We start from the raw sequence: 16,806 nt of genomic DNA on the forward strand, positions 1-16,806 counted from the left end.
GATTGTGGCAAGGAGGATAGAGTGAGCTTAAAAAAAAGAAAAAGGTAAAGGACCCCTGGATGGTTAAGTCCAGTCAAAGGTTACTATTGGGTTGCGGCGCTCATCTTGCTTTTCAGGCCAAGGGAACCAGCGTTTGTCCACAGACAGCTTTCTGAGTCATGTGGCCAGCATGACTAAACTGCTTCTGGCTCAAAAGAACACCATGATGGAAACCAGAGTGCATGGAAATGCTGTTTACCTTCCTGCTGCAGCGGTTGCTATTTATCTACTTGCACTGGCGTGCTTTCAAGCTCCTAGGTTTGCAGGAGCTAGGACAGAGCAATGGGAGCTCACCCCATTGCACGGATTCGAACCGCTGACCTTCTGATCGGCAAGCCCAAGAGGCTCAGTGGTTTAGACCACAGCATCACCCGCATCCCTAGGAGAGTACAGAGCAGCAACCCAGCTCCCTCAGCTTCCACGACTCTTGGAGAAGCAGCAGTGGGAGAGAGACAAAGGCAGAGGGAAGCATGCAAAAGGCTGGAGTGGAACTGCAGCTTCTGCCTGTGTTGGGCTCCGTCTCACGGCTATGTCTCAATCTGAGTTCCACTTGCCACCTTTAGCTATGCTGGCCAGGGATGGAGGGAGTTGTGGTTCATGTTCAGCAGCATCTGACAAGCCAGAGGTTATGTACCTCTGCCATAGCATCCGGGGGGGGGGGACTCAGGCCTGGATGGGACAAATGCCTCTATGCATACATAGCTGTCAACTTACAGATTTGAAAATAAGGGACCAGCAGCCTCGAAAATAAGGGATCAGCAGCCAAAATAAGGGATTTTCCAAACACAGGTATGTTCAACTTCTGAGCCCCTCCGAGCCAAAGGCAGAAAGCCCAGCCAGCAGCCAAACGAAGCCTCAAGCGGTGGTTCCCACAGTGCAGCAACCCAGCAAAGGGGATGCCGCAAGGAAAACCACCGTCACCTCTCTGCTGGGAAGCGCTGAGCAAAGGTGAGTCCCCAGGCAACGTGGCCGATTTGATCAGCACAAGGCATGCAAGCTCCACCCCCCAGTCGTTCTTAGACTCCTTATTGGGTGAGCAACCCAGCCAAGCAACACTGTTGGAGCCTCCCTCCTCCCTGGCCGGCAGGGAGGGAGGGAGAGGAGCTGCTTCCTTTGAAACCTGGGAAATTTAAGGGACATCATCAATAAGGGACAGTAGCGGGACATGGTGCTGGGATAAGGGACTTTCCCGCCAAATAAGGGACAGTTGACAGCTATGGCATACACAACCCACACACCTTCACCAGGCCTGCTCTACTCCCTCCTTAAGTGCACAACAGAGGCAGTGTCTTTTGCTTGCCCAGATGAAAAGCAGTGTGGACTGTGTATGTATAGAAACTTCAGATATTCGCATGGCTGAAATGCCTCTTGTACATAGATAAGTGTTCTATCCATTGCTCCGCCCCCTTTTGCCTCTGGCCCCGCCTACTCAGAAGGTTTCCCATGAGGGCACAGCTGCTTGATTGGCACTCAGAAAGCTCCACACTAAAGAGATTTATATTACTATTATTTGTCACAGCCAAGGAGACACACAAAGAAGCGCCAGTTATTGGCAGCTCTATAGGGGTAGAAGGAAAGCATATGCATATTAACACATCGCAATCTGTTTTAACAACTGAGATTCTTTTAGCAATTAGCAAAGCATTATTTTGCAGTTAGGATGTACACAAGTGGTTTCCCTCACTCCCTCCTTAAGAGTGATATTTTTCTCTCTCTTTTTTAATTAGAATGGAGTGAATCATGCAAAATAATTTGCTTCTTATATTATTGGCTTTGTGTTTGTGAGTAAGCTCCAATTATCTCAAATGTGTTATTTTTTCTTCTTTTTGACATTAAGAAGCCAAAATATTTTCCCCCAAAACCAAATTAGTTGAGTGGTGCCTGTACCAGTGTGAAAATGGGTTCGAATGAGAGAGAGAGAGAGAGAGAGAGAGAGAGAGAGAGAGAGAGCATGCAACTTGATAAATTTCTACCATTGGTAGTTGTGAAATACATGTTTTAAGAACTGAACAAAAGGAGACTGGGTTTAATGGCTTGTTGTGGATGGAATGAAACAGGTCAGTTTCCTCCAGGTTAATGGGGACCCGGTGGCTCCCACAGAGAAATCCCATATTTGTCTACTCAAAAGTAAACCCCATTGAGTTCAATGGGGCTTACACCCAGGATGCTGGGTACAGCATTACAGTTGGGAAGGGCCATAGCTCAGTGGTAGAGCATTTGTCTTGCAAGCAGAAGGTCTCAGGTTTAATAATAATAATAATAATAATAATAATAATAATAATAATAATTTATTTATACCCCGCCCATTGAACTGGGTTTCCCCAGCCACTCTGGGCAGCTCCCAACAGAATATTAAAAAGACAATAAAACATAAAACATCATCTATATATATATAGAGAGAGAGTAAATATTGTTTAATATAAACAATTAATATATTTAAGGGTAAGCGCGCTCCTAAACATAATGAGACCTACTCCTGAATAAGTATGTGCTGAATCAGGTTGCCAGGCTGAGATCCGTACAACAGGATTGCAACTCCGTGTGCACTGACCTGAGATGAAGCCCTGCTCAGGTCAAAATGCAGGGCAAGCCTTACTTGTGCCTAAAGGTAAAGGTAAAGGACCCCTGACAGTTAAGTCCAGTGGGTTGTGGCACTCATCTCGCTTTATTGGCTGAGGGAGCCGACATTTGTCCACAGACAGTTTTTCCAGACAATGTGGCCAGCATGACTAAGCCGCTTCTGACAAAACCAGAGCAGAGCACGGAAATGCCGTTTACCTTCCCGCCGGAGCGGTATCTATTTATCTACTTGCACTGTGACGTGCTTTCTTTGACTGCTAGGTTGGCAGGAGCAGGGACCGAGCAACGGGAGCTCACTCCGTCACGGGGATTCGAACCACAACCTTCCGATAGGCTCAGTGGTTTAGACCACAGTGCCACATGCGTCACTCTTGTGCCTACTCATAAGCAAACATTGTTAACTTCATTGAGACTTACTCCCAGGTAAATGCATATTGTACAGGAGCGCAGTCTTAAATATATTCAGGGAGGTATCCAGTTGTCCAATACCACAGTGGGGAAAATACCTCCCTCGCACTGACACATTATTATTGCTTTCATTATTTTGTTGTTGCTTATATATACACAGAGCAGCTCTGGGTCAGGTTAGAGGAAGAGAAGAAGGAGAGCTGGCCGGTTTCACCTCACAGGGTCTGAGGAAGACACAAGTGCCTTTGCTGTTTGTTTTCATGTATGCCTCACAGCAACAACAAAAAGCTGGCTACTCAAGCTGCTTTAAGAAGTCCTGAATGTTCTTGAGGGCCACCAAAAATGGCCACAAGGGCTGAATGTGCCCCCCAGGCTACATGTTGGAGCATTCTGTTATAGAGGTTGCCGGGCAGCAAGTTCCATCACCCCTGACCATTGGTCATGCTGGCTAGGTCTGATGCGACCTGCAGTCCAGAAACAGCTGGAGGGGCACAGATTCCCCACCCCAGTCCTACACAATCGCATCCTGGGTACGTCTAACCACACTCAGCTGGAAATAAATTGCATCGCTTTGGGTGGAATTGATTTGCACATAATGATATGCTGAGAATCACAGCCTTTGATTCCCCCAAACAAAAGACGTCTTGTGAAAAATACCTCTTTTGTTCCCTATACCAACTGACAAAAGCCCAAAGAATGGGCTTTAGAAACATGTCTCTTTTCTCTGAGGATGTAGGTTAGAAGGAGATGTTCTGATGTTTGCAAGCGACTTACGCATCTCACATTGGTTCTAGCACATTTCCCAGACCAGCTATGTGCTTGGAATATTTAAAGGTACAGGTACCCCTGCCCGTACGGGCCAGTCTTGACAGACTCTAGGGTTGTGCGCTCATCTCACTCTATAGGCCGGGAGCCAGTGCTGTCCGCAGACACTTCCGGGTCACGTGGCCAGCGTGACAAGCTGCATCTGGCGAGCCAGCGCAGCACACGGAACGCCGTTTACCTTCCCGCTATAAAGCGGTACCTATTTATCTACTTGCACCCGGGGGTGCTTTCGAACTGCTAGGTTGGCAGGTGCTGGGACTGAACGACGGGAGCGCACCCCGCCGCAGGGATTCGAACCGCCAACCATGCGATCGGCAAGTCCTAGGCGCTGAGGCTTTTACCCACAGCGCCACCTACATCCCTTTTGGAATATTTGCGGTGGTACATATGAAAGGAAAGGGCCTGAAAGAGAAGCAGTGTAGAGCAGTTCCATTGTGTTTATAGTAGTCACCAACAGGGGTGGCTGTGACTAAGGGCAAGGGCCTCTCCAAGCGGGGCTCAGAGGGACTCCTGTCTGAAAATTGGAAAACCAGTGCCAGTCAGACAGCCTTCAGCTAGATGGACCAATAGTTTGACTGCGCACATATCACCAAAAGAAGGGAGGGAGGAAAGGGAGGGGGAATGAAGGTACAGATTTGCATAAATAATAATAAAATAATAATAATTTATTATTTATACCCCGCCCATCTGACTGTGTTTCCCCAGCCACTTTGGACAGCTCCCAACAGAATATAAAAAATATGATAAAACATCAAACATTTAAAACTTCCCTAAACAGGGCTGCCTTCAGATGTCTTCTAAAAGTCAGGTAGTTGTTCATTTCCTTGACATCTGATGGAACAGCATTCCACAGGGCAGGTGCCACTACCAAGAAGGCCCTCTGCCTGGTTCCCTGTAACCTCACTTCTTGCAAGGAGGGAGCTGCCAGAAGGCCCTCAGAGCTGGACCTCAGTGTCAGGGTTGAACTATGGGGGTGGAGACAGATGTACTGAGCCGAGGCTGTTTAAGCCGTTATGGTCAGCACCAACACTTTGAATTGTGCTCAGAAACATACTGGGAGCCAATGTAGGTCTTTCAGGACCGGTGTTTTATGGTCTCGGTGGCCGCTCCCAGTCACCAGTCTCGCTGCTGCATTCTGGATTAGTTGTAGTTTCTGGGTCACCTTCAAAGGTAGCCCCACGTAGAGCACATTGCAGTAGTCCAAGCGAGAGATAACTAGAGCATGAACAACTCTGGGGAGACAGTCTGCAGGCAGGTAGAATTTCAACACTTGATTATTCAAATTTATGTGCATAGCTTCAAATTAAGAACTAGTAATTGCAATCTAAATAGAAACCGAAGACATCTGCCCATGGTGGAGAAGCCTGTGGACCACGCTGGTGCCCTTGATTTCCATTTTTTAGAGTTAGAGTTGTATAAAGGTTAGAGTTGCATCCCTGGCTCTGTCCACGTTTGCATCGGGCCCCTCCCATCGCTGATATGCGGCTCTCTGGAAGTTGTCTTTGAGGCAATGTGGCCCCTGGGCTGCAAAAGGTCCCCCACCTCACCCCTGATGTACAGGAAGTGATAGGCTCACCTATCCATTCTGAAGGAAATCAGCCCTGAGTGCTCACTGGAAGGACAGATCGTGAGGCTGAGGCTCCAATACTTTCGCCACCTCATGAGAAGAGAAGACTCCCTGGAAAAGACCCTGATGTTGGGAAAGATGGAGGGCACAAGGAGAAGGGGACGACAGAGGACGAGATGGTGGGACAGTGTTCTTGAAGCTACCAGCATGAGTTTGACCAAACTGCGGGAGGCAGTGGAAGAAAGGAGTGCCTGGCGTGCTCTGGTCCGTGGGGTCACGACTAAACGACTAAACAACTAAACAACAACAACAAAAGCTTTATATTCTGGAGTGGCTAAAGATAGGGAGCTTTGCACCAAACTCTCTCCCTCTATTTCCTTAACAATTCAGGCGGGGGGCACAGCTGAGCAGTAGGGGACATCCTTTGCCTTTGGGAGGCCTCAGCATTGGTCCCTGACACCTCCAGTTAGAAGGAGGAGAAGGAATGAGAGGGCCTCTGCTACTGCTATTCAGAGCACACAGTACAGAGCAAATAGTCTGACCAGCCCCAAGGCAGCTGTTTCTATTCACCAAGACAACATCCACGAAGCAGAAATAGGAATAAAGGTCATAAAGTATAACGACAAATGAAACTGATACGGAAATTAAAAACACCATTGCCAATTACATTACTGCTCGGCCTATTGTTCTCAAAACGTGACGTCTGTCTCCCTAGGGATGTGAATGGACATTAATAATTGGCGAAGTGAATAGAGAGGCTCTTGCTGGAACCGCTGGACCCTTTCCGCATTTGTTTGTGTTTGCAATGCGATAACTGTGTTGAACATTGCGATAGCAGAAGGAAAGTTGGGGCACAAGCACTCTACTTTGAAAAGCCAGCTTAGCATTCATATCCATCTGGGAGAGGTGTACAGTGGTACCTCGGGTTAAGTACTTAATTCATTCTGGAGGTCCATTCTTAACCTGAAACTGTTCTTAACCTGAAGCACCACTTTAGCTAATGGGGCCTCCTGCTGCCGCCGCGCCACTGGAACACAATTTCTGTTCTTATCCTGAAGCAAAGTTCTTAACCTGAAGCACTATTTCTGGGTTAGCGGAGTCTGCAACCTGAAGCGTCTGTAACCTGAAGCGTATGTAACCCAAGGTACCACTGTATAGAGAAAAATATAAAGAGCCTTTCTTTCTTTCTTTCTTTCTTTCTTTCTTTCTCTCTCTCTCTCTCTCTCTCTCTCTCTCTCTCTCTCTCTCTGGAAGAAAGAGACATTGCATGTGAACATCACATTAGCCTGAAGTACCTCCACCCAATTTCAGAGTACTACAGATATTTTAGGCTACAAGTCCCTTCAGCCTTGATCAGCATGGCCAATGGATGGTGGGAGTGGTCAGCCAAAATGTTTGAAGGACCCCAGGTTAGGAAGGATTGGCATAGCAGGCTGTGCGGATGTCATTGGCCCAAAGATAAAGTTTTAAGGACTATTTACAGAAACATTGTAAAATTTAAGAAAGTTAGATGGTGTTGGATTGAAACTGAGAGGTTTCTAGCTATATAAGAACATAGATGGGGAAAAGAAAGGGTTTGAAAAATAAGGTAATGTTATAAGCTGTAATGCTTTAAATGAAGGATTTGCTGAACAAATAATCTTAATTGGGATACAAGAAGGAGAAGTATGAGGAGGTCTGAGAAATTTGTTATTTAAAAGTATGGTTTATGAATTTTATGTCTGTGTTTAATGTTTCTGTTTGTTTTGTTTGTTTGTTTGTTTAAAAAATTGGAAAATTTAATAAATATTCTTTAAAAAAAAAATAAAGTCCCTACCAGAGAAAAATGGCAGATCAAGTCGATGGAGTATGCCAAAATGGCTAAAATGATAGGAAGAATCAGAAATCAGGAAGACCAAAATGTTAATAAGGAATGGGGGGACTCTATAACCTATCTTAAAAACCATTGTAAATAGTTAAAATCATTAGTAGGTTTGGAACAACACTTGTAGTTTAATGGTGAATTTTGGGACACAGTGGAGAGGTAAAAGATTTGGATTATCATAAAAGATGCCGGAGAAAATGATTTACAATAGGAGGGAAGTCCAGGAGATTCTCTGGAATCTTGTTTCTATGATTTATGTTGGCTATGTGACTGTAAAATTTAAATCTGAAAACCATACACACACACACACCCAATCCCAAAAGAAAAAGAAAAAAGGAAGGATTGGCATAACTATTAATAGTATCTTCAGGTGTTTAGTTATGGTAGCTTTATAGCTGATATGGGGCTAATGAGAATAAAGAGGGAGATATCAGCATGCTGGCATGAAAGCCAAGGTTTGCCTAAGTAGCTTGGGGACTTAGGGGGAAGAAACCTAAGGCCCACAGAGATTTAAAAAATAATAATTCTGAAATGCCCCAAGGACAGGATGAAGCAGACTCAATGGTCATGGGATTCTAGCTGAACTTTAGAGGGGGAAATGGAAAACCAGGAGGGGATAGAAATGGAACAGAATAATGGACAACTGGCTTACTAGAACACCAAAAAAAGAAGAACCTTGCAGGAACAGACCAGTGACCTATCTAGTCCAGCATTCTGTTCTCACAGTGGCCAAGCAGATGCCTATTGGGAGCCGACAAGCAGCACATGAGTGCAACAAGATCACTCTATGCTGCAACATTTTGTTGCAGCAGGTTCCACTTGTCCATGCTAACTGTCTGCAGAGGCACCTGCCCTTATCCTTTCCAGCTCCACTCACATGGTTGTGTTGAGAAGCATCACCCAAGTGGGAAGCTGCCAACATGAAGCATGTATCGCATCTGAGGAATGATGGGAAATTGTTTCTTTGGCTGAAAGTGCATCATTAGAAAGTGCTGCTCTTCCCTGTGAAACTGCTGCAATGACTCTCAAGGCTTAGGTATACAATATACAAATTAACTAATTAGATGTATGCAGCCCAGCCATTCATGAAGGCCCTGGCAAAATTAAGAGAGCATGTAATCTTCCATTTAAGCAAAATAAAATTAATGCACTGTAAGATATATTTAGGACACGGGTGGCGTTGTGGTGTAAACCACTGAGCCTCTGGGCTTGCCAATCAGGAGGTTAGCAGTTCGAATCCCCACGACGGGGTGAGCTCCCATTATTCGGTCCCAGCCTAGCAGTTTGAAAGCACATCAAAGTGCAAGTAGATAAATAGGAACCGCTCCAGCGGGAAGGTAAATGGCATTTCCGTGCGCTGCTCTGGTTTGCCAGAAGCGGCTTAGTCATGCTGGCTGCGGACAAATGTCGGCTCCCTCGGCCAGTAAAGCGAGATGAGTGCCACAACCCCAGAGTCATTCGTGACTGGACTTAACTGTCAGGGGTCCCTTACCTTTAAGATATATTTTGATATGATACGATTTGTTATTTTTACCCGAGGTTTTTTGTCCATGGACTCACAATGTGGCTTGTGGGATTAAAAACAACAAAACATAAATAGCAATCATGAAAACAAAGAGGCTAAGATGGCAGCAGATCAAAAGTGATAGACTCTTCCCCACCAAAGCTGCTGTTGTTCATGGTCCAGCTCAGCCTTGGTTGAGAACTTGCTTCTAGAACTGATGCTGAGTTGAAAGACTTGACAAGACCACCTCCCAGCAAACCACTATTCTAGGAGCAGTCAGTGTGGTGTCCTACAGGTGTTTAGGACTACAACAGTCCCATCATAACATGGCCAGTGGTCAAGAATGATGGCGGCTGTAATCCACAATGTCTGAAGGCTACCTTGGCTACCTTTGAGAAGCATCTTAAGTTATCAAGCTTGCTAGGTTCCCTTTAGCCATTGGATGAATGTGAAAATTCACGTGCGCAAAATCACACCCTTGATACTTGAGAAGCAACAGCAACTTTTTTGTGTTTCCACTGGAAAGGCATAATTGAGAGGTGCTTTTTTTTTTAGGTGTTTTCCTTCTTCCACCAAGCCCTTCTTCCTTATCTAGCTGTTCAAAGGAGTCTCTTTCAAAATGGAGGAAATTAAGCAGTGAGATCCCCCAAGGATCTGTTTTGGAGATGTGTGATTTAACGTGCGGTGCAATCCCCTACATGTTTATTCAGAAGTTAAGTATCATTGTGTGCTTAGGATTGCAACCTTATTCATACATTATCTGGAGTTACAGGAACAAACAGAATGGTAGCCAAAGTTGTTCAAGAAGGATCTCTCCAAACCGGATAAGCGGGCAACAAATCAGCAAATGAGATGCAATGTGATCAGAAAGTCAAGTATATTGCACCAGGAAACATCACACATACACTCATTTGTATGTGTGCCTCTATAATGTTTGTGCTTGTGAAAAGTTGTGCATTGGGTAGCTACAGCTATATTTAACATGGTCTACACACTATAAGGAAGCTCATGTCCTTGGAAAAGGTGAGGACAGTTGGATAGTTTGTTCAGAAATTATAGGATGAGCTATTTGGGAAGGAGTACTTGGCACTGATTTAAATATAAACAGCATTTATATAGCTGCACTATGACAGGAGTTATCTGGGTACCTCTCAAAGCAAAACGTACAGCAGTTGGGATTTTACAGATACTTTGTTATATAGAATCCGGATAGTGTCTTGATAAATCAGACAACGATTTTTCCCCTCTTTTAATATGGACAAGGTTTGTGAATAATTCCTGCCATCCACCTTAAATCCTTGAGATGAGTTGGTCCAAAATTCAGACAGAGAGACCACACACCATTAATTATGAAGTATACTGTGGGCCTACTTATTCTCAGGTGATAAAGTTTGCACACAGTGGCACTTTTAAGGAAGCATTTCTCTGAAACAACCCCCAAGAGAAAACTGCCAATATTACTGTGGGATGGGGGGGAAATGCTAGCTGAAGTGTTTTATAAACTTCGGGAATGTTCATGCGGTAGTAAAGTCCCAGAGTATAGACTTTAGGATGTCAAAAATAAATGGATGTACATCTTGGTCCTTTATTTGTGTAAAACAAAGTGCCCAAAGCTTTACAGTATAAGCCCACACATTAACCTTAAAAAGGTGCTTTATTATTAAGCATAAATTTCACAGAAATGAAATAAAATCTGAAAATTACTGAGCTTGCCCAACTGCAGCTGAAGTTAAATATATACTTAAATGTAGGCAAAACAATTCCCTTTTCCAGTGGAAGGTTTGTTTGTTTTTATCTCACATACAGTATATCTTTTCTCAGTTTACTCCTATTAAAATCAGCTCAAGATACAATGGCAAAACAGCATTTATGAATCACAGAGAAAAGGGCTTTTAGATGGTCTCTTTCCCTTCTGGGGTGCATCCCAGCCCACCATTGGCAATTCTGAGAATGTGAAGGCAGTGGACAACTTAAGCTTTCAAATCTCCAAGCCATACTTGTGGGGGAAACAACTGAGCCTGCTGGGAGATCCTTGCAGAAACATGTTTCTCAATCAGAACTAGAAGATAAAGGAGTAGGAATTTCCATAGGCAATGAAGCCAACCCTGCAAAACCATCTAAGCTCCTTATTCCCCACAGAGAGGAGAAGCCAAGGACTTACTGCTGAATTTATTCTCCTACAGTAGAAAGCAAATGCACATCTTGTAAATAATGCATGGCGAATTCCTTTTTGTCCTTCAAACAGGGCGTGTGGGGATGGGAAGAAAGGATACATAAGGAAGAGATGCGCTGCTTCCTAGCGATTGTTTTGTAGTTGGGTCTCATATTTCGGGGGGGGGCAATCTTCAATTCTAAACTCACCGACTGGGGAGAAAGTGCCACTAAGCTCGATGGGACCAAGTGGAATAAGCTTTACAGAGCATGCCACATATATCTCTGTTGGTGATTGCTGTAGCTTTTAACTCAAGAACGTCACCAGCAAAACCCTATACACATCCACATCAAAAATAAGCCCCACTGGCTTCAGTGGAGCTCACTCCCAGGGAAGTGGGCACAAAGTTTCTGCCCAACCCTTAAAGAAAAAGAAACTAATTCCATGGCCACCGTTCATTCTGCAAAGAGGAAATGGTGCTCTGATAAGATATTGCTGCTCACAATGGAAGGAAATGAATTTGCACTCCCAGCTCCTTGTGCGAAGGCAAACGGGAAAAGGCTGACATTCACTTGGAGTTACACCCTTCCAATGGGCAGAATAACTTTGTGGATCCAGGTACACATCTGGAGGATAACCTATTATATTTATTATATTTTATTTTTTTATACCCCTTCCCAGAGTATTCTCAACATCTAGCTTGCCTCCGCTTATTTCGCCTAATAGTTTAGAAATCTCCTGCATCTGGTGTCCATTTCATTTACCGGGGACTTCCATGAAGAAAAAGAGTCTCACAAACTAGCTGTGCAAGGAGCTGCATCTCTGAAACAGGATGTGAAATGAAAGTAAGGGAAGGGCAATCTGGAAAGAATCCGAAATATGCATTTGGCAGAGAAGCATATCTACGGAGTCTGACCCAAAGAAACTTGGCTTTTTAAAAACAGGGGCTTATGCAGAGGCTCTCTTCCCCCAAAGCTCTAGCAACTGAACCACATCACTATTTAATAGAAGAGAAACTTTGGCAATGCTAAATACCACCTTATCTATCGGACAGCAATGGAATTAAGTTGAGGTCCCCATGCATTTTGCCTTCCTTCTCCTAATGATTCCTCTGTTGAGCTGAGGCACCTCTGGTCTGCGTGCCACAAGTTAGGCTGACTTATTATGCTACTTTGATGTGATTTCCCTCTCAACCTCCGCCCGCTCGATGCACACACTTTCAAGAGCCTGATACAATTCCCAGGGAACAGGGGAACACCCATTAACCACAATGGAAGTTAGATCAGGTCTTTCTTGCATAACTGCCAGCAGGGTGGTAGAGGGGAAAGCAGCAATGGGCTGCCTGCTTCTATGCACATATTTATTGCTCTGTTTTTTCTAGGGACTTCATAGGAGCTGCTCTGACCAGGAACGTTTCATAAGACCAAATGCTGGGTGTTTAGCAGTCTAGATTAATCAAATGCACAGCAGTCTCCTGGTTTACATAAAGAGAGTGAGAGCTTGGTTTCAACTTCAGGAGAAGCAGAAAGGAGATGTTTGAAAGGCTCTTTGAAGCCATAAATTGGTAGCATGCATATATTCATCAAGAAGGTTTTCTTGCCTTAAGGTCCCTTGCTCCTCTTCTTAGACATCACATTTCTAACCTTAGCTTTCAGCTTGTTTGTTACAGCCTAGCATTTCATTTTATCACATTCACACTGCAATTGCGTGAAATTTAAATTTTAATCCCAGGTGCAAACTCTTTGTGTCCAGCTGTTCTTGACAGAAATGTTTTTAAAGCAGGTCCCACGGCTAAAGGCAGCTTCTTCTCCGGATTTGCATGCACAAGTGAGTTCCTCAGTTATGATTAGCATTCTGGTTACCCAGGAAAAAATGCCTCCTGCAGGCATTTCAGCAGGAGAGTGAAACCAGAGGGTGGCTGTGTTTTGCCAGCAATTATAACAGGTTACCAAACTCAGCAGGTGAAGCAAGCACCAATTGGCACTGGTCTTAAACCCTACAGTGCCATGCTTAGCTGGCAGTGGGGTCTTTGAACAGTCACTATCTGAACCTGCTGCATCTAAGAAACTGAAGAAGCAGAAAAATTAGCCATGAGGATTTCCTCCGCCTCCCTTTCTAACTTGGAGAACATAATCACAGAAGTGCGTGCATTTGGCTGCTAGTGGCTACAAGAACATAATGTGCATCCATCATTCAAAAGTCTGCAAAAAATGAAAAATGAAAATCTAGGTAGAGCATTTGGTTTCAGAGCAGCCATCCACTGATAAGAGTTTCAAAGAACTCTGTCTAAAAAATAATACCCCTTTTGCTCCTGTAAAATGCATGTACAGATCTCTCCAACTTTGCAAGGTGATTCTATCAGCATCATGCACAATCGTGTTTTTTTAAGAGGGTGGGTGTATTTTGTAATAAATAAATAAACAAACAAATAAGCACGAGAGAGAGGACCTTACCTTTCTGACCCCATTAAAGCCATATTCTGCAGCAAGTTGCTTGGCTTCTGCTTCTCCCCCTTTGTGAAACTCAACCCAGAAATGATTCGTGTAGATGGGTCTTTCGGAGGCAGAGGCAAAACGAAGCAGCCCTATGAAAAAGAGGCCGGCTGTCTTCCAGTGTGGAGCAGCGTCTGCCTTCATGGCTCTTTCGGACAGGGAGTGCAAGGGAATGGTGGCTGAGTATGAGAACTGAAAATAACGGTAAGCAAAAGGAAGAGGATATAAATAATATAATGTCGACTTTGGGGTGGGGGATGCTGATCAAGGGGCGAGCTGAAGGCAGCAGATCAACCGGTGCTGTGGCTTAGCATGTCTGTGCCTGGAGAAGAGGGGGAATCCGATGGGCTGGCAGCTCGTGAAATTATGCTGATGTGTGGTGTGCGTGTGTGTGTTTGTGTGTGTGTATGTATGTGCGCGCGCGATGCCAGATCTGCATTTTTCAGCTCCTCCTCATCTCTAACACAGCGAGGCGGCTAAAAGAAAGCACCAACCCGAGCGAGGTGGGGCTGCGGGGCTGCCAATCGCGGCCAGGCAAGAGGGTGTGCGCTCCTCCCTCCTCTGCTTCCCAGCTGAACGCGCTGGCTGGAGGGCTGGCACCCAGGACAGGCAAACCTTCCTAGCGGCGGCGACTTGCCTGATTCAGCACCTTGGAGAATTCCTCCATTTCTCCAAGCCCTGCGAAAGAGGAAGGAGAAGCCTAAGCAGGGGAAGGAGAAGCCCAAGGAGAGGGAGATAGATAAGCCCTCCAATTAGCATCCGTGCTGTCACTGTTTTGCCTCTGAGGGAGGCGATGCTGAAACAACAGCCACGTTCCCATCCAGAACCTCTCTGACCTGATCCCAGGCTAACGTTACATTCCTGCGCGATGGGGGACTCCTCCCTTCCCGTTGCAACAAGGGAAGCTCTCTCTCTCCAAAGGGCTTCCCCCGACTAAATGGCCTTTGCCCGTTCTTCTATTGCAGGGTTGCTGAGCTTTGTTTCGGAGGGACAGGGACGTTTCCAGAATCCTAAGCTGATCTTGGCTGGGGTAGGAGATCTCTCTGACAACTGGTGGATCGGGGGTGTGGGTCGCTTTCCCACATCACCAGCGAGATGAAAGTGTTGCAGCTCAAAACACTCGGTGATCGATTCGTCGCCTATGTAATTTGAAGATCCCGTTATCTGGCCAAAGGATGAAACTGATAGGCGGATCAAGGGAAGGCATTTATAAATCAAGAAGGACACTGACAAACTGGAACGTGTCCAGAGGAGGGCAACCAAAATGGTCAAAGGCCTGGAAACGATGCCTTATGAGGAACGGCTAAGGGAGCTGGGCATGTTTAGCCTGGAGAAGAGGAGGCTAAGGGGTGATATGATAGCCATGTTCAAATATATAAAAGGATGTCACATAGAGGAGGGAGAAAGGTTGTTTTCTGCTGCTCCAGAGAAGCGGACACGGAGCAATGGTTCCAAACTACAAGAAAGAAGATTCCACCTAAACATTAGGAAGAACTTCCTGACAGTAAGAGCTGTTCCACAGTGGAATTTGCTGCCAAGGAGTGTGGTGGAGTCTCCTTCTTTGGAGGTCTTTAAGCAGAGGCTTGACAACCATATGTCAGGAGTGCTCTGATGGTGTTTCCTGCTTGGCAGGGGGTTGGACTCGATGGCCCTTGTGGTCTCTTCCAACTCTATGATTCTTTGATTCTTTGAAATCAATACCCTGCTTTCAGATTTTGAATGGAGTGCATGTGTGAGGCCAGAGGCTTCCTATTAGTCAAGAGGAATACTGTTGAGGAACATGACAAGAACCTGCTGGATCAGGCCAAGAGGCAATCTTTCAAATAATAATAATAAAACTATTTTTTAAAATTTGATTTTACAAGTGTAGAGTTATAACAGTACCAAATACATCTCCATATTTAGAGTTTTCTCTGAATTTCCAGACTTCCCACCCTCTCCTCCATGGGTCCTATTGTAAACATTTTCAACTGCATATTATTTCATAATCCAAGTTTTATATCTCTCCATATTGTCCATGATATTTTTTACATTACAAGTGTTATTAGAATCCTGCTAATGTTTTCATCTGCTTACAGTGGTCTCCTCCTAAATACATTATAATTTTTTCCCATTCTTTATTGAAGTTTTTGTCTTCTTGGTTCCTGAGCTTTCCGGTCAGTTTTGCCATTTCGGTGTAATCCAATGCTTGGCTTGCCATTCCTCTCTGGTAGGGACTTTGTATTCTTTCCACCTCTGGGCTGGCCAAGAGGCAACCTAGTCCAGCAACCTCTTCTCACAGCAGTTGACCAGTTGCCCATGAGTAGAACTTTAGTGCAACAGCATTATCCCCACTTCATACCCAGCAAACAGATATTTAGAGGGAGAACACTGCTATATCTACAGCACTTTCAAAGCGTTTAACATTGTTTCATCCTGCTCTTACTAAATCTCAAAATGTGAACATGGGAGGTGGTATCAGAGGTCAGAGTAGATGCAGTATTTCTTCCCTTGTATTTGTGGCTTGACTCACTTGGTTGAGCAATCTCAATTCATTTGCTCTGCGAGGACCGCTGTGAGTGCAGTTGATTCCTTCTTGTGGCAGAGCCCATCATGGAGTAGTTAATAAACTGATGATATGGCAGCTGCAGCATCAATCAGACTGGCTTTTCTGAAAGATGGTCCCTCCCATCACTATAACTCTAGGCAAGTTACCGTTATTCACATTTTATATGTGTATAACTGAAGCTGAGAGAGTTTGCTGGATGGTGTGCCATTTCCAACAACATAGACATGGATCCCAATGAGGACTAGGAGCACAGGACTTTAAAAAATATCTTGTCTTGCCACAGAGAAGACACTTCAGTAGATCACTGCTGACATTGACTGATTTGTTTTAATACTTCGGCCAAGTGAACAACTGAATGAATTTATTTGGCCATTTTCCAGCAGTGGGAACTGGTTCAATTAATTAGACACTCTCTTCTTTCCTTAATTCTCCAAGGCACCCAACAAGGTACGATGTGCAGTAGTACAAAAATCAAACTTTAGACTCATGGGTGCAAGTAGATTATTGTTGAAATATCCCCAGCCTAAAAATATTTAAAATCATAATGGTACTGTTCAGATGTAATGTTAACTTTAACGTGTGAGCAGCAAACTCACTTCCAGGCACCCTTCTTTTCAGCACCATTTGTGTTTGGACAGCTCCAGTTGAACAGTTAATATGTCCGTTGACCAGACTTACGACAAAAAAGCAATCTTATCAAGCTCACCTTTGATAGAGAAAGGATGGACTCCAGCAAAGATAGTCAAGGCTAATTCTTACTGAAATGAGTGGGACTCGTTAGCATAATTAGATGTTTGATTCCTATTTATTTCACTGGAAATTATTCA

The 16,806-nt window shown here is 44.7% G+C and overlaps 1 protein-coding gene across 1 annotated transcript in view; it reads right to left on the reverse strand.

Annotated features, from left to right (window-relative positions):
* PCSK2 (proprotein convertase subtilisin/kexin type 2) overlaps nt 1-13,882 on the reverse strand; it is a 131,646-nt gene extending 117,764 nt beyond the window's left edge. Inside the window, exon 1 of the mRNA XM_053380569.1 lies at nt 13,393-13,882. Coding sequence (XP_053236544.1) covers nt 13,393-13,575 — 183 coding nt within the window. The 5' untranslated portion in view covers nt 13,576-13,882. The remainder of the gene's footprint in view (nt 1-13,392) is intronic.
* Nucleotides 13,883-16,806: the final 2,924 nt, after the last annotated feature.

This window comes from Podarcis raffonei, chromosome 3, assembly GCF_027172205.1.
Source record: "Podarcis raffonei isolate rPodRaf1 chromosome 3, rPodRaf1.pri, whole genome shotgun sequence".
Taxonomy (NCBI): Eukaryota; Metazoa; Chordata; class Lepidosauria; order Squamata; family Lacertidae; genus Podarcis; species Podarcis raffonei.